This window comes from Ostrea edulis, chromosome 4 (genome assembly GCF_947568905.1).
Source record: "Ostrea edulis chromosome 4, xbOstEdul1.1, whole genome shotgun sequence".
Lineage (NCBI taxonomy): Eukaryota > Metazoa > Mollusca > Bivalvia > Ostreida > Ostreidae > Ostrea > Ostrea edulis.
Genome location: NC_079167.1, coordinates 87,644,372 through 87,663,109, shown reverse-complemented (window position 1 = coordinate 87,663,109; position 18,738 = coordinate 87,644,372). Strand labels below are relative to the sequence as shown.

Here is an 18,738-nt window from a genome sequence, read left to right as displayed (position 1 = left end):
TGAATAAATTTGAACGTTCTTTACCCAGGGATACAACTTAGTTTGATATCTGTTCCCGTGGTACTGGAGAGTTAAAAAAAATTAAAAAAAATGTAAATTTACATACTTGTAGAAACAGAGAGAGCTGACTACCTTAACAAGAAAACCTAACTCGAGCCTTTGACTCTGGTGAGATAACGAGTAGACTACCAGCAGCTTTATTCATTACCTTGTCAGAACTAGAAACCTCAAGCAACCTCTGCCTTCCGTCTATAAGAGCTGCGAGAATGAACTCCACTAAAATTGCCGGGAAATACAGGTTAAATGTCGTAAATGCCAGCACGTCAGAAATTCCCTGAAAAATACAGAAAAAATAATTAGCTTTCATAGAAAGATCATCCTCAAGTCGGACAATAATCTGTATATAAATCTATTGATTGATTTCAGACAAATCAAAAAGAATTACTGTGTTTCAAAAATCTCAGCATCGAAGATAAGATATGAATTCTGTTCAAGAGAAATATACAAACAGTTAAATATATTTTCAGTATATGATTCACTCATCCCCAACCCATGACCTGTAACCCATGACCTGTAACCCTTGGCTAATCATAGTAATGGGTCTATATACTTAAATAATTTACTTTACAAACAAACCATTCTTAAAGCCCTTCTGACTGTAGACTGAAACATCAGAATTCCAGCCACCGAGAGCAGCAACCAAAAGATTAGCAGAAATCCAGAGGAATACACAGCTCTCCTGCGCTCATACTGGATCAGAAATATACACAGGATCTGAAAAACAGGGAAATAATCAAATCTACTGTTACATAAAAAATAGGAAAATAATCCAATCAAATTCGCGGTTACGAATTACACACAGGATCTGAAAAATAGGAAAATAATCCAATCAAATTCATGCATGGTTACGAATTACACACAGGATCTGAAAAATAGGAAAATAATCCAAGCAAATCTACTATTACAAAATTACACACAGGATCTGAAAAACAGGAAACTATTTCAATCAAATTACTACACTGTATGTACAACAACAAATTCTAACCCGAGTCATCTTGGTCATGTTCTTCAGAGAAGAGTTTTAAAAGAGTTTTACTCTCTATCACCCCATGACAAAGTTTGACCCCACATCATGACCCCTACTTAGCCCTATGGGGGTGTGACTTTACCAAACTTGAATCTACATATCACAGTGATGTTTCAATATTAATATGACTTACATGGCCTTGTTGTTTTTGAGGAAAATATATCCCCTTAAAAATCTTAAACACCCTTTTGAAGCCACACCCTACCCCTGGTGGCCATAATTTAAATAATTTTTAACCTACATTCCATGAGGAAGTTTTGATATCTTTTGTCTTTTCTTGTCCAGTGGTTCTTGAAAAGAGTTTTAAAAGACGTCACCATATTTTTACTACTTATGAATTATCTCCCCTTTGAAAATGGTGTGATGCAATTTTGAATCCCCTTTATCCAAGGATCGATGCTTAATGGCAAGTTGGTTGAAAATGGAGAAAAAGTCAAAATGTGTAAGTTTACAGACTGTTGGTCACATGCCAAACAAGTGATCAGATCGTATCTAGTTTCTTTTTATAACTAGTAACTTTTTCAATGAAATTAGCGCCTAACTAGTCACTAGCTACAGGCCTGAAAAAAGCCTTGACTGATTATCAGTACTTGGGATCATACATACAAGCTGTAATAAGACTCATATTAAACTCTTTACGGGATCATACATTCAGACTGCAATAAGAATTAAATATTAACAGACTGCAATAAGACTTATATTAAACTCATTACAGGATCATGCATTCAGACTGGAATAATACTCATATTAAACTCATGACTGGGTACTTGTACTGTGTAGTAGCTAAGCTGTAGTGAAAATTTGTTTGTCTGCAAAATGTCCTTGAGTAAAGATGAAAATTTTAAAGAATGCATAATTTTTCAAGGTTTTGACCCCCACTACCAGATCCTTTGATCCTGGGTCACAAATTTCACAATTTTGGTAGATGCATCCATCTACATAATTTCTACATGTTCTATGATTTAGTATTGCTTGACATCCACGAGTCAAGATTTTTAAAGAACTTGCACATTTACAACTACATGAGTCACAAAGCCTCTCCTTAACACCTAGTGATGAGCTGATTATTGACGACAATTAAATTAAAGATGATAGCTGACAGCCTCCCAATTTCGATTATCGATTACAATTTTCATAATCGATTAATTAAAAGAAACAAGAGTACTGCAAATGCTACATCATACACCCGTTGGACAGTGAGGAAAAAATTTCAGTGCAATATCTGTATCCATAATGAGAAAAAGTCCACAAATTCAAACTATTTGACCTCCTTTTAGTCCTAAAGTAGGTCACAGTCACCAATCCAACTGAAATGCAAACTGAACTTGTATTCCTCCGAGAGGAAGCATGTGACAACATTTCAGAGAAATATCTGTATCCATAACAGAAAAATTCCTGAAAACTGTTTGACCTACTTTTAGCCCTAGCAATAGATCACATCAATACCTCAGGTGACCTAAAAATGCAAAACAAAAATTAACAGACACAGGATTCATTACAAACAGGAAGTATACAGTTCTGGAATCTAAAAATAAGTTATGCAGTGTCTCTGAGCACAAGGAAGCAAAAGGAAAAAAATAAGAAATATTGAGATTTCACTACTGAGAAATCTATAAAAGAAAACTGTGTGGAAGCATAGACTGCATCAGGTATACCTGTCGGTAGATCTCCTTAAATGTGTGTGTATAAAATAGTTGTGTATAAAATGGTTGTGTATGAAATGGTTGTGTATAAAATGGTTGTGCATAAAATGGTTGTGTATTTTTAAAATGGTTGTGTATTTTCAAAATGGTTGTGTATTTTTTAAAATGGTTGTGTATAAAATGGTTGTGCATAAAATGTATAAAATGTGTGTGTATAAAATAGTTGTGTATAAAGTGATTGTGTATAAAATGGTTGTATATAAAATGGTTGTGCATTTTTAAAATGGTTGTGTATAAAATGGTTGTGTGTATAAAATGGTTGTGTATAAAATGGTTGTGTATAAAATGTGTGTGTATAAAATGGTTGTGTGTATAAAATGGTTGTGTATAAAATGGTTGTGTATAAAATGTGTGTGTATAAAATGGTTGTGTATAAAGTGATTGTGTATAAAATGATTGTGTATAAAAATAGTCGAGTATAAAATGGTTGTGTATAAAATGGTTGTGTATTAAGTGATTGTGTATGAAATAATTGTGTATAAAATGGTTGTGTATAAAAGTAAATACTTACCATCGTCAGACATAGTACGAGCGGAGACACGAATTCTACCAATGGAACTGAATCTCCTATCACCAGTGAGTAGACACTTCTACCAATATCAAGAACTGCAATAGCACCAATCCATACGGCAAGAATCTACAAACACCATCATATATCCATTATTATTCAAATACTAGTCTAATAGAGAAGTCTTCATGGTACATCCGTCCGTCTACTCACAAAATTCATTTGTTCTATCATTCACAATCTCTGTAAGAGAAATTTCATACCACCCACTTACTCACTGAATCCGAACGGGCTCTTGAATCAAGGTTTCCATACTAATTATGGTTTTGAATAAACATGAATCAGAATTTGCATATGAAGAACTTCGGGTGATTTGAATGTCTAATTTGGCCTCTTAAATTGTGAACATTCATGGAAAATCTTCAAATTTGAAATATATTCTCTTTAGGGCTACAATTACACCAAGTTTGTTGTCTGACAAGCAAAGGGTTATCAAGATATTCAGCAGAGAATATACTCCTGTGTCTAACTCCATGGGAATCCGGGTTAGAACAGGTCCTCAATATCCCTTACTTGTTGTAAGAGGCGACAAAATGGGGCAGTCCTTCAGATGAGACCGCAAAAAACAAGGTCCCGTTTCATAGCAGATGTTGCACGATATAGATCCCTCCCTGCTGAAAGGCCCTAAGTGCCGTGCATAGGCCTAAATTTGCAGCCCTAAATTGGCAATGATGACGTTTCATTAAAAGTGAAAGATTCTTGAGCGAGACATTAAACAATATATAAACACTGGTGAACTTATGTCCAATTTGATCCTTGACCTTTGATCTTGTGACTTCAAAATCCATAGGGGTCACCTACTCCATAAGTAGAACCAGTGTACCAAGTTTGATGTCTATCAAGTGAAGGATTCTTAAGATATACAATACCTTGTTATGTACAGTTTGACCTTGACCTCATAACCTTAAAATCAATAGGGAACATCTTCTTCTACATGGGAACCATTGTACCAAGTTTAATGTCTGTCAAGCAAAGGATTCAAGATATTGATCGAATGTCTTACTATGTCCAGAGTATATTGATCCTTGACGTTTCACTACCTTGTGATCTCAAAATCAATAGAGGTCATTAACTCTTTAGGGGAAACTAGTAAAACAAGTTTGACATCTGTCAAGCAAAGAGTTCTTTTAAAAATACATAAATTATATTTTCAGAATGGTGTTGAAAAGTTTAATAAAAATCTATTTTCATATTTCTAGAACAGAAATTTCTAAGATTGTGATTTAGTATATTAAATAAACTGCAGATTTTGTGGTTAGAAGCAATCAACAGAATTACATTGGCTATTACATTACTGGAGACTGGAGTTAATGGACTTTTGACAGCACTATAAATAGGCTCAAATAAACTGTTAAATCTTTGAATTTTGTGATTAATGTTTGCTTACACTTTAAGTGATTCTGACCCAGGTTAGGGTTATTTAGAATAGAAATAAAGGATAAAAGCAAAGTTTCCATCAACCATCTCTTGAATATCTACTACAGACTGAAGAATGAAATGTACTTAGTTTTAGATACATTTAATGTACAGGAGTGAAACCCAGTCAGGGTTTGTGGGTGTGAGACAGACTGACAAATGAAATGTACTTACTGATTTTAGATACATTTAATTTAGTGAAACCCAGTGAGGGTTTGTGAGTGTGAGACAGACTGACAAATGAAATGTACTTACTGTTTTAGATACATTTAATTTAGTGAAACCCAGTGAGGGTTTGTGAGTGTGAGACAGACTGAGAATGAAATGTACTTACTGTTTTAGATACATTTAATTTAGTGAAACCCAGTGAGGGTTTGTGAGTGTGAGACAGACTGACGAATGAAATGTACTTACTGTTTTAGATACATTTAATTTAGTGAAACCCAGTGAGGGTTTGTGGGTGTGAGACAGACTGAGAATGAAATGTACTTACTGTTTTAGATACATTTAATTTAGTGAAACCCAGTGAGGGTTTGTGGGTGTGAGACGGACTGAGAATGAAATGTACTTACTGTTTTAGATACATTTAATTTAGTGAAACCCAGTGAGGGTTTGTGAGTGTGAGACAGACTGAGAATGAAATGTACTTACTGTTTTAGATACATTTAATTTAGTGAAACCCAGTGAGGGTTTGTGGGTGTGAGACAGACTGACAAATGAAATGTACTTACTGTTTTAGATACATTTAATTTAGTGAAACCCAGTGAGGGTTTGTGGGTGTGAGACAGACTGAGAATGAAATGTACTTACTGTTTTAGATACATTTAATTTAGTGAAACCCAGTGAGGGTTTGTGGGTGTGAGACAGATTGACAAATGAAATGTACTTACTGTTTTAGATACATTTAATTTAGTGAAACGCAGTGAGGGTTTGTGGGTGTGAGACAGACTGACGAATGAAATGTACTTACTGTTTTAGATACATTTAATTTAGTGAAACCCAGTGAGGGTTTGTGGGTGTGAGACAGACTGACAAATGAAATGTACTTACTGTTTTAGATACATTTAATTTAGTGAAACCCAGTGAGGGTTTGTGGGTGTGAGACAGACTGACAAATGAAATGTACTTACTGTTTTAGATACATTTAATTTAGTGAAACCCAGTGAGGGTTTGTGGGTGTGAGACAGACTGACAAATGAAATGTACTTACTGTTTTAGATACATTTAATTTAGTGAAACCCAGTGAGGGTTTGTGGGTGTGAGACGGACTGACAAATGAAATGTACTTACTGTTTTAGATACATTTAATTTAGTGAAACCCAGTGAGCGTTTGTGGGTGTGAGACGGACTGAGAATGAAATGTACTTACTGTTTTAGATACATTTAATTTAGTGAAACCCAGTGAGGGTTTGTGGGTGTGAGACGGACTGAGAATGAAATGTACTTACTGTTTTAGATACATTTAATTTAGTGAAACCCAGTGAGGGTTTGTGGGTGTGAGACGGACTGAGAATGAAATGTACTTACTGTTTTAGATACATTTAATTTAGTGAAACCCAGTGAGGGTTTGTGGGTGTGAGACGGACTGAGAATGAAATGTACTTACTGTTTTAGATACATTTAATTTAGTGAAACCCAGTGAGGGTTTGTGGGTGTGAGACGGACTGAGAATGAAATGTACTTACTGTTTTAGATACATTTAATTTAGTGAAACCCAGTGAGGGTTTGTGAGTGTGAGACAGACTGAGAATGAAATGTACTTACTGTTTTAGATACATTTAATTTAGTGAAACCCAGTGAGGGTTTGTGGGTGTGAGACAGACTGACAAATGAAATGTACTTACTGTTTTAGATACATTTAATTTAGTGAAACCCAGTGAGGGTTTGTGGGTGTGAGACAGACTGAGAATGAAATGTACTTACTGTTTTAGATACATTTAATTTAGTGAAACCCAGTGAGGGTTTGTGAGTGTGAGACAGACTGACAAATGAAATGTACTTACTGTTTTAGATACATTTAATTTAGTGAAACCCAGTGAGGGTTTGTGAGTGTGAGACAGACTGACAAATGAAATGTACTTACTGTTTTAGATATATTTAATTTAGTGAAACCCAGTGAGGGTTTGTGGGTGTGAGACAGACTGACGAATGAAATGTACTTACTGTTTTAGATACATTTAATTTAGTGAAACCCAGTGAGGGTTTGTGGGTGTGAGACAGACTGACGAATGAAATGTACTTACTGTTTTAGATACATTTAATTTAGTGAAACCCAGTGAGGGTTTGTGGGTGTGAGACAGACTGACGAATGAAATGTACTTACTGTTTTAGATACATTTAATTTAGTGAAACCCAGTGAGGGTTTGTGGGTGTGAGACAGACTGACAAATGAAATGTACTTACTGTTTTAGATACATTTAATTTAGTGAAACCCAGTGAGGGTTTGTGGGTGTGAGACAGACTGACAAATGAAATGTACTTACTGTTTTAGATACATTTAATTTAGTGAAACCCAGTGAGGGTTTGTGGGTGTGAGACAGACTGTAAACTCTGGCAGGAAAGAGTAGAAGGAGGTATACACAGGGAATCCATAACAAAACTGTTTTCTGAAAACAAGGTGTGAGATCTGGATCAGCCGTGTACCACGTCTGGTTGTTATCCTGTAAAAAATAAATAATAATTAAACAAGATCAGCACTCTATATTTATAAGGCGAACAGTTTTTTATATGTTGGATTATGGATTTGACGACCTTTAGCTTTATAGGTTTAGACATAAGTAAAATGTGTATTTCCAATTTTGTCCTCTAGCCAACAGTAATAAAATAAGATACAGTAAAAAAAAAAAAAAAACTGAAATGATCACAACCTCTACGAAAAATACAGGTAATATAGCTACAAAATTTAATTTATTGTGACGCTAATTATCAAACTCATTGTAGTTTTGCTTTTGATAAAGAAAAGGTTCAGAGTACAACTTCCTTTTCAATACACACTTATAATGGTAACCACTAAAAGCAGGTAGTTCTAATTATGTCTAAAACATAAATAAAACAATCAAACAAAATATTAGAGTTATTTCATTTCTCAATTTATAACGGTGCCTCAATATGTTCAAATAGTAAGTCTTCATATTTTCAACCAACTGATCCCTTTTTTTATTTCAAAATTCTATAATCCAATTCATAAAAAATCGCTAAAACGATGCATATGGCCGAGTTGCAGTTTGGAAAATAATGCATGCTTGCATTCAAGAAGTAAAAACATGCACATATTTAATATAGTTTATAAGTATGAAGCTTTGAATGGCCGCAATAGGTATTTAGTGTGATAATGACCTTGACCTTTGGATTTCAAAAGCAATATGAATCTTGAATGTCATCAGGTTGGAGTCTGATAAACATGCACCAGCAAGTACATGTATAAAAGTTAGAGCTAGACAAGCTCAAATCTACAGTATATCGTGAAAAAGAGACCTTGACCTTTAACCTTTTGACCTCAAAATAATTAGGAACCTTCCTCTTGGATGTGATCAAAATATGCAAGTCTGAAAAAGACGCACCAAGTAGTATAAAAGTTAGAGACCGGACAAGCTCAAATATATGGCATTTAGTGACAAAGTTAGCTTGACCTTTTGACCTCAAAATAAATAGGAACCTTCCTCTTTTGGATGTGATCATGTTATGTAAGTTTCACAAAGATGACCTTTGTAGTATGAAAGTTAGAGAACGGACAAGCTAATTGTGGACGCCGCCCGCCCGCCCAACTGGACACCCATCCTTATCCAAATTCAAAAGCTGAGATTTGATACGCAACTCGGCTAAAAAAAGTTTCGCCTAAGCTTTATAAACAGAATTCAATTTCAATGAGTGTTGTCTTGGAAACTTGGATTTTTCTGTCCAGAATTTTTTTTATTCAAATTTCCATTTGGGAGATGAGCATCTTCAAATCATGTGCCTCCAACTTAAACTTTTAACTGTTGGATCTGATACATTGAATGATTTTCAAGTTAGGCAGAGACATTTCTTTTTTAAATCAAATCTTCAAGATGAAAATAAGATCAAAATTTATTCCCAGTTTTAGTGGGGGAGTTATGCATCAGGATAATTTTTTTTATTAAAGTCGTCTATAGTGCCCCTCCTTTTTTTTTTTTTTTTTTTTTACTTTTTTCAAGTGGGAGAATAATTGCCACTCAAAATCCCTCTCTTAAACAAGAAGCGCATGGACCTTAACAGTTAACGGTCACCGGAGTATTTTTCCAAGGGTCCATCAAATACACAATTGTTTCCCTTTACCTATAGATGCTATTTACAGAAATTGGTTAGAACCTCTTCAGCTGTTCATGAGAAGAAGCTGAAAATGTTCAAAAGTTTGTGACCGACACAAATCAGAGGATGCAAGACGATGGACAAAAACAAACAGCAATAGGTAAAATGAGTGACTCAGGACGACAACAGACAGTGCCTCAGGTGACCCAATGAAAATGGAAAGAGGGAGATCTTTGTAGTTTTTGGAGGTTAACACATATGATGTTTTTATGCAATGCAATACCGGCTACGTCTGTGGGACCCATGTATTTGTACATGTATAGTAAGTAATAAACACATAGATACTTTATTGGTGCCCAACTTGAGGCCACAGACTTACCGCAGGGAACAGAATTGTTTTTGTTTTCCATAGCTTGCTGGTTAACCGCCATTTTGGTGGGGTCTTTCACTTTTAAGAATTTTTTTTGTAATTGAATTGAACTGAATTTCAGTGATTACTTTAGGTAGTATAGAATCAGAATTTAGACACTCCTTGATTGTATTTTTTATACATTTTTTGTGCATTTACATGCGATATAGATATGGCTATGGACGAGGCGCTCTCTGAGTTCGGCTTGTGCCCTTTTAAGGACACGCCTGTGGTCGTGCGGCATATCTCCGCATCCCCCTATGCATACATGAGTGGGTTAGATCTAGGTTATAGTTTAGACAATCCCTCGGTTTATGGGAGTGCCTATAGTAGCAGGGCAGGGCTAAGTCCCCAGGTTAGAGCCGTTTTCTCATGGTATTTCTCTAGGCTACAGCGATGGTCTTCCTCCGTCCCAGCTTTCCTGTTTGAGGGAGGGGGTGGCTGGGGTGCTGAAGGTAGGGGGTAAGGTTTACTGGTCCCCAGTTTGACTCCTGAGAGAGAGATTGTCTAAAGCAAAAGTGACTCGCCAGAAGGCCTGATCAGTTTTAGCTCACCCAAGAAATGGCCTAGTCATGATAATCCAAGGTTTAAGGACTCAGACAGATTGGCAGATGATTACTCGTTCCCCACGAGGGGGTCAGTTATACCCAATGTCCCTGTGAGGCCTACTTCAGTTAGGGGGATGATTACATTTACACCTCTGGGAATTTCCCTAGCCATCATACCCACTCACTGCATCCTTTCATTCCAGCATCGGGGAGATCAGCCCAATCCCCCTCAGTGATACATTGATGACCAGGCCCTTGGCCAGTTCAGTCAGGGTTTACATCGGGGGGCCTTAATCAGTGCCCACATGTCCCTACCCCATGGCTTCCCTCACCGTTGGAGCCAGGAGCTGCCCCTGAAAGTCCACACATCCCGCAGTCCCTCCAATGTCCTGATTTTCTCACAGGGCCCCATACCATACAGTACAGCCCCATCTGCCTATGCATCCCCTTTCTATGACCCCAGGTCTGGGGGGAGCACCCAGTATGTCTAACCCTCAGTACCTCTCATGGTTGGTGGCTACTAGAGCACACCTTTGTCTTATGCCCCACCCTGCTTACATGACTTTCCCCTACCAGCAGCAGGAGCCTTCTGTCCACGTCTTAGTACACCCTAGCACCACTGACTGTGGGGGGAGGGGATTAGAGTAGCCCATGTCTGGCCCCAGTTAGATGACCCAGAGTCACTTACTCTGTTCTCTGGACATGCCGCCCAGGGGCTCGACTCAGTGACCTACACCCCTTTTCAAGTCCCTGTGTACCCCCAAGCGAGGGGAAATGTGATGGGTTTAGGTATGAGATACAAGGATCTACTGTATCATAGAAGGTCCAGTTGGAAATCCTTTTTTGCATGAGTTTGCTCAGCTAGCCCGCAGTGAACAATGGACCAAATTGGAACAGCATGACCTATTCTGCTTCTCGTTGGCGTGAACAGTGAGTGATTACTACACTTTGTTGCTAGAGACAGACTGCAGTCTCTCCCTGGCCGACATTCTTAGGTGTTTCGAGAAGCGCTTTGGATCATGAGCGTCGGATCTTGTGCATCAATTGAACTTCCAGACAGCATCTCAGAATGTGGGCAAGTCGCTGTGAGAGTGGGCAGACCGTGTACTTACCTTAGCAATACAGCCTTTTCCGTCCGTGCCAGAAGTGCATGCCCATGCCATTCCACGGTTGTGTTATAGTGCAGAGGACAAGGACACAGGACTGTACACCCTGGATAGTTGGCCTAAGATAGTGGTGAAGGCCATGGACAGGATGCACTACTATCAGCATTCTAGACAGATCAAGTCCTCCAAGCCTAGGAGGGATGTGAGACAGGTGGTACAGGAAGAGGCCCAACAGCCAATCCCGGCATCTGGCCAGAAAACGCGGGATATATGCCAGAGATTGAGTAGCTGGAGAAGGAACTCTTAGGGCAAGGCCCCTTCCCATCAGAGACCTTCATCACCACAACAGGGCCATTAAAAAACCTGCAGACTCTTTCAAGTGTGGAGCTCTTGGCCATTTCAAGAGGGAGTGTCCAGAGCACTAGGGGAAGTTGGAGGCGTCCAAGGGCCAAGGGGCAAAACCAAGGGAAAATTCCAAGGCCCGCAAAATGACACAGGGGCGAGGAGCTAAGACTCATCCACCATTGACCAGAGAAGGGCTTGGTCATGGTGAAGTGCGGCTGTTGATGCCAGAGCGCTCCCCGGTAGGGCTGAAACGATTCACCAAAATATCGATACTGTTCAATATAAATGCTTGATTCAATGTTCAATTCATTGCCTCAATATTCGGTTCTATACATTTTGTAAAATTGGATTTGGTAAAATACATTGGGCTTGACCTGTACTTATCATTTGTACATGCCCGAGGGACAAAATGACGCCCGATAATAGTCAGGCTGTTGTTAGCCTTGAGTCTGACAAAAACAATAATGAACTTCATCAGTTTAAACTACAGAGATAACCGGCATTTTACCATTCAGCGGTTTTGGAAATAGTTTATTTTTGAATTGTGACTGTGAGTCATCATAATTAAATGCTTCTTCAAAGTTATTGGTTTCTTCTATAAAATGTATCGTATTGAAAATATTAAATCGTGACATAGGTATTGCAGCAATATGTATCGTATCGTGAATGGGGCATATCATTTCAGCCCTACTACCCGGCTAGACTGGAAATGTGCACAACAGATGTTGGCAAGCCAAGGAAATGAACAATGGACAAGCTGTCAGGAAGCGGGCACAGCAGTGCATCCTCTTGTATGCATCGCTCAAATAGGGGCAAACTCCCAAGTTTGATTCCAGGAGGCACCACAGGAGGAGGAGGAAGAGGAAACTGAGGACTACATCATCAGGTGGGAGGAGGACAAGTACGAGCCCTCTTCCAAGTATGAGTACTGGGTCCAAGCAAGGTTCGAGTTCCCCAAAGAAATTACAGTGTCAAAGCTGCAAGGTTTTGGTGCCAGGGGAATAGGGAGGACTGTCAGGAGGACTCACCAGATCAGGAGGACTTGGCTATTCAGGAGAAGGAGGAGGGCACATACATGTATGATGAGACACCCAAAGGAATGTCCAGCCGTACCGGTAGCCATGCAGGGTGTTTTTCAGCCCAAGGAGAAAAATGGGCTGGAGGTGGTTTGTGGCAGTGGAGGGAACAGTAACATGCCCTGCCGACATGCTTCCAGGCCTAGCAAGGACTTGTCTTTGCCCATCTGGCAACTACACCCAACCACTGGATTTATGGTAGAGATGGTGATCCAGGGAGTGTGACTACAGGCCTGCATAAGCAGAAAATTTACCTGGACTTGGAGCATGGTACTCTCAGTCTCTCACCATGGGAGAAGAGGCAGTTGCTATGGCATATGGACATCGAAGGGAGAAACAAGAGACCCAAGTTTCCTTGGCTAAGACCGTTCAGGATCCAGCTGCTTCAGTCTAACAGTGTCCCTGTCATTTGCATAGGGATGGAGGACTTAGTAATTGGCCCTTAAAGCCCCTTATATCATGCAGCTGTCAGAGATTATGCTGGTGCCACACATCTATTATGCTGAAGGGGAAACCCTTGTTAAGGATAATTTTGCAGTGGATCATTTGCCTTGGAGGAAAAGTAGCAGAGAGCGACCAGGGGATTCCTACTCATCGTCTGCTAAGTCCAGGAATTCTCTAGTATCTGGACTTCTGTCATTTAGAAGTTTGATTATGACCAACTTAGGATCCCATGTAATGGGTGGTATCGTGGTTGTGTAGGACCTGGTGAAACTTTGGGTGGCTCAAGCCATGGTCCAGGAGGAACAGCCACCATTCCAGGTAGACTTAACTCTGACAGACAACTAGGAGATGAAAAGCAATGCCTACCCCACTGGACAAAGATATGGGAGCGTGTTAATAGGGGGTTCCTGTTAGTTACTGCTAGGGGGTGTGCGACCCTGGGCTTGGGTGGATTGGGGGGGGGTTGGGGTTGGGGGGGGGGGGGGGGTGGTGGTGGTGTCCCGTCAGTTACAGTTAGGGAGTGAGCAACCCAGGGCTTGTTTTGGCCCACACCAGGGTGAGATTGAAAAAGTCCCAGTAAGTTGTCTTTGGGATGTGGATATGTACGCGGATTTCTTGTCGGAGTCTTTCTGGCGTCCTCGGATAGTCTCTCCAAGGGGCAAGGCATGCCCACTAGTACTGCAAGAACCTTGTTTCCTCAACCTTCAGAGAAAACGGAACGGGGGGGGTGTGTAGTATAATATCAGGGTGGGGTGGGGGTCTACCCCGGTACGACTGCGTTGGAGAGCAACTTCTGACAGCTTGAGATTTCCCGCGCAAGTGGAAGACATTAACAAGAGAGCTGATCTTGCGTTGAAGCCAGACAGCACAGAAGAGCGGCTCGGTTTGCGGACCCATGTAATACTTAGTATATATTAAGTAATAAACGACGGAGATAAGCTAGTCTTTAACATTGTGTACATGTTTAACATGATGTTATTGGCGAATATTGCTGTTAGCTGAATTTATACTAAAATTGCTCACAAATTTTTTTAATTTCAATAGTGTTACACATCTCCTTAAGATTTTTAATATTCCTGGCTATTAAGTTGATAGGTATGAAATATATAATGGTGTGGTCTTCCTATTTTTACACCCACCAAATTAGCTGGCGTTAAAATAAGCATGTGGGCCTTCATCAAGGTCGGACTTTCTTTAAATGGTGGAACAGCGTTAATTATTCTCGTAACTAACTCTCATTGCATATAAATATATGAATGAATTCATTAAGAGCTTTAAAGAATATTAGACAAGATGAGATCTAAATGTGATAATTATTTAGTAGATTTATAAAGAAACAGCACTTCCCGTTTGCAACCGCTACACGTGCTATACAGCGAATTTCTTAACATTCGCTTGAATATTATAAAATGATGTTATTTACCCATAGAGCACTGTCACAAAATCCTGATGGAAACGAGCTGTTGACATCCTCTGCCATGATTGTCTTCGTTCTCACAGCCACACATATATATAATAGCTAACCGAACCCGACGTCCCTACGATTACCAAGCTATAGTCATTTCAGCCCCCAACTAGTTCAACCCTCTGTTATCTCGCCTCCATCTACTACAGCTCCACCTTCAGGTTCGTTTCTACCGTCTTAAATAAGGTAATGCTAATAGTATTCGCCCAGTTTTGCCTTTTTCTCCTGTCTATTTTACACATAATGACGTTTTCAATAAATGATCATGTTTTCCCTTGAACTATATGTGCATTACAAGTATAGCTTCTTCTTTTTTTTTCTTTTTTTTTCTCAATTCTTTTCAAATTCTTGATAAGTAAAAAACCGTAAAATGAGATTTTTTACATTCGGAAATATTCATTTAATACTAATCCAAAGTCAAACCAACGTCTTATCACATTTCTATATACGTTAAATGAGCTTTATTGTAAGAAATTAAATCTTGCAGTAGATCTACATGAATGGATGACTGAATATCTGATCACCAACATTTTAATATGTGTCCACGTCCGATTTATTTGATGTCTAAGCGAGGTTTATGAATCGGTTTTTTCTTTCCTTATTTTTTACAGTTTGGTATTAAATATGACGTCACCCACTCTCTATGTAACAAAAGATGGCAGACACGGGGAGCCAGCAGCATTATCAGATATGACTGGATAAAGTTTAAAAATACATTGTTTATTCTCAAAGTAGAAGCAGTTATCGACTGTGAACGTTGTGGGTTGATTTTTTTTTCATAATTCATTTTTTTTAAACATATATTAGATCTAGGCCTATAGGCCTATAAGACACACCTTTTCCGAAACGGAAATTGAAAAAAAAAAGTAAAGGTCCCGTTACATGTTTGTTAAAACAATTTAGAAATATAGGCCTATTTCTGAAAATTGAAGTCATTGATGTTTTAAAGATGTTAGTTTTACGGAGTTAAGGGGTGGGGTGGGGGGTGTAGAATTATTTATTTTACTTTTTCAAGTTTAATTTCCCCCCGTAAATTTCTTTCATGAAAAACTGCTGTGAAATACACCCCTTAACAATTTTCACAGAATCAATCTTTTTTAACCAATTTCCGTTATGAAACTAGAAATAGTACATCATTATTATTAAACAGAGACTCGGAGGTAAAAACAGAAATGACTGACTTTTAAAATCATTTTTAGGATTTAATAAATCGTAGCAGGGACCTATATTAGTATATAGTTAGTATATAGGTCCTTGATCGTAGTTATAAACACTTTATTTTATTTTCTATGCTAGGTTAAAATCAAACTCCGTACAGTGTCAATTCTCCTGGACTACTTTCCCCTACGAATAATGATATTGGAGTTGTAGCGTAACAGAATATACTGAGCTGACCCGGAGCTTGAGTTAAAATGGCATGACTACGCCGTCGTACTTTAGAGGGCATACGATGCGCATGTGCCAAACTAAAGCGCGTCGTTCGCTATTCACCGGTCCGGCCTTGCCTGTACCCATTTCACCAACACCCGTTACGATCCTGCGGTGTGCACTGTTATACACATGTATCGACAATCGTCCTATCATTGTGTCTGTGTGTGATTCTGGTAAGTCCCTATAATGTATCTGGACTCTGTAAATCGATTTAGGACTTTATAGGCCTTGTATCAATAAGTTAAATTCCTAACAGTAGATTTAACGACAAAAAAATTACCATTCCTAGATCTCGAGTGTCTTCTTCAATTTATTGTATTACTGAAGTCTCGTATGCATATTGCAGTCTTAGATCTCCATAAAGAATACAATATTCGTTTACGCCGTGCTACATTTTCTCTGTTAGGAAATGGATAACTCTTTTCACAAGTTGGTTGTAATTTTTGAGAGTTTATCATTGTTTTTATAGTCTTTTTCTAAATTTTAATGTTTAAATAGAACAGGCTATAATCAAGAACGATAACTCTATATAAGATACCGCGTATTCTACATACAAAACAGGGACGGATCCAGGAATTCTGGTGGGGGCGTGAAATTGTTTCCAGAGGCTGGGGGTCGTAGAATTTTAGTGATTCTATGAGTAAAATTTAACCATATAATTAGCCTACATAGGTGAAGTTACATCCCCACTTACAAACAGAAACACATCTTTATAAAACGAGACTAAATTTATCATTAATAAAAAAAATTCTAGTCAAACTTATTTGCTCATCATTGAGCTGTGATTTGAGTCTATCCATTTGTATTTCTTGGATTTGAATCCCCCCATTGTTTTATGTATATTACTATTAACAAAAAGTTCACTTATTGGGCTTATATAACACCACTAAATAGACCGTGTATCACATTCATGTGTATTACATCCAACTAACCCAACTCCGTAACCAGGGCCCTGTACAGTATGGCAACATTTTTTTGTCCCTGTTTCTCAAACTTGTAAACAGAGAAAACAATTTTTAAGATTTGAAAACATATTTAAAAGTGTATTTTAAGAAAAGTATCAACAACAGAAATAAATACTGTTAATATAACATATTTTTATTTACGTGTATTAATGTCCCACTAACATTATCTCCGACATGTAGTGCATCAGGGCAAATCTAGACGAAAATTTAAATATTTTAGCTTCATAAAAGTGGCTGTCAGGTGAAAATAAGCATGTTGTCACTGCAATGCAGGAATCAATGTGATAGCACATGAAAGGGAACGTGCTTACTGAGTGATTTCACATAAAATATAATAGATTACATATTAATCATGTTAATCTATTGTTATTTGTTTTTGACATATTCTTGAATTGACTGTTATATATATATAACTTATCGGCATTTCAATGTAGATTTTCAGCATGGAAAAAAATGACATCGCAATCACATTCGTTTACAAACTGCACAGGGTTTCCCGAAAGTGACGGAGTTGGGGACTTTATGTATTTTGACATTCACCTTTTAGAATCAATTATTATAGATATGATTTGGTTTCCCCTCTTTTTATAGTACACACTGATTTGTAACCTAAACTTTGAAAATTTTATGGGGGGGGGGGGGGGGGCGCACACACCCCTCTAAATCCGCCAGTGTTTTATTCATATATGGTACCCCAGCTGAAGTCTTTATCTTATTGAAAACTTCAACTGGAAACTATCCCACCATTATTTATTTTCACTATATATATTTAAAGGAAAGAAATCCATTAACAGTCAGTGCATTAAATTGATGGAAATAACTCAGTTGCTTCGGGGATTTTCCATGTTATCAATTTTGTTCGGTTAGCTTGCACTGGATAAACGAGAATCTTATTTTGATTAGGTTGCTCAGTTTTCCAATCATCACTACAGACTACATGTAAATATTTAAGATATGAATGACAGTGACTCACTAACCAGCAAAACTCGAGTTCACTAACCAGCAAAACTCGAGGTCTGCATACTGGTGAGTATAGACTGAGCGTACTGGTCATTGTAAGCCTATGAAATTAATAAAAGATTTTAAATCTTGATGTCATTCAGTGTCCAATCAGATGATATGAGATAGAATACTGAATTAAAATTAGGGCAAACATGGACCTTTGCAAATGCCAGAGGTGGGATCAGGTGCTTGAAGGAGGAGTAAGCTTCCCTTCATGACTGGTCACACCTGCTGTAACCCCTCTATCTTGTTTTTATTTCAACTTCATTGGAGATATATAGAATACATGTGTATATATATATATATATATATATATATATATATATATATATATATAATATATTATTTTATATATATTATTTTATTGAAACAGGGTGAAAGAGAAGTGGTGTAGGATACCTGTTGGAAACAACCTTATCCTACGTGAGTGTACTTAACCTGTCAAAAGGACAAAACCTGTGGAAAGAACTAAACGGCCCAGTAAATCATACACTGGAGACATTTCCACATGCTGTACACTGAAAGAGGGGCCTCGTTATATTCCAGAGAAGTAATGCTATTATAGTTATGAATTCCTCAATGCATCGATAAACAAGACTGGTGCGTAGGTCAAAGGTTTTGAATGTGACGCGTTTAGGATTGTGTTGAACTTTGATCTCACTTACAGAGAAATATGGAGCACCGTCTGTCATTCATGAAGACAGAGGATAAATTATGTATCTGTAGCGAGTGTGGGAAAGTTTTTCATCAAGTAGGTAACTTACAGAAACACCCACGGAAAAAAGGAGAAAAACCTTATCAGTGTGATCTCTGTAGTAGAGCGTTTAGTGAGAAAGGACACTCACAAACACAGGAGAGGGAGGAAACGGGTCGAAAGCCTGCGAAATGCAGTGTCTGTGAGAAGGAA

General features: G+C 38.1%; 2 protein-coding genes across 5 annotated transcripts in view; one reads left to right on the top strand and one right to left on the bottom strand.

Moving 5' to 3' along the window:
- Positions 1-14,547, bottom strand: part of LOC125668177 (multidrug resistance-associated protein 1-like) — a 64,774-nt gene extending 50,227 nt beyond the window's left edge. For 2 of the 3 annotated variants that reach the window (XM_048902002.2, XM_048902004.2), the window contains exons 1-5: positions 14,392-14,547; positions 7,258-7,434; positions 3,302-3,427; positions 637-774; positions 209-334 (exon numbers count right to left, since the gene is read on the bottom strand). In XM_048902002.2, coding sequence (XP_048757959.2) covers positions 209-334; positions 637-774; positions 3,302-3,427; positions 7,258-7,434; positions 14,392-14,448 — 624 coding nt within the window. In that variant the 5' untranslated portion in view covers positions 14,449-14,547. Of the gene's footprint in view, positions 1-208; positions 335-636; positions 775-3,301; positions 3,428-5,188; positions 5,244-7,257; positions 7,435-14,391 lie in introns of those variants that run through there. The other variant, XM_056164131.1, reaches the window with a different exon arrangement.
- Positions 14,548-15,795: 1,248 nt separating this feature from the next.
- Positions 15,796-18,738, top strand: part of LOC125668184 (zinc finger protein 664-like) — a 4,222-nt gene continuing 1,279 nt past the window's right edge. Inside the window, exons 1-3 of one of the 2 annotated variants that reach the window (XM_048902014.2) lie at positions 15,796-16,037; positions 17,733-17,855; positions 18,205-18,738. The exon at positions 18,205-18,738 is cut by the window's right edge and continues 1,279 nt beyond it. In XM_048902014.2, coding sequence (XP_048757971.1) covers positions 18,505-18,738 — 234 coding nt within the window. In that variant the 5' untranslated portion in view covers positions 15,796-16,037; positions 17,733-17,855; positions 18,205-18,504. The remainder of the gene's footprint in view (positions 16,038-17,732; positions 17,856-18,204) is intronic. The other variant, XM_048902013.2, reaches the window with a different exon arrangement.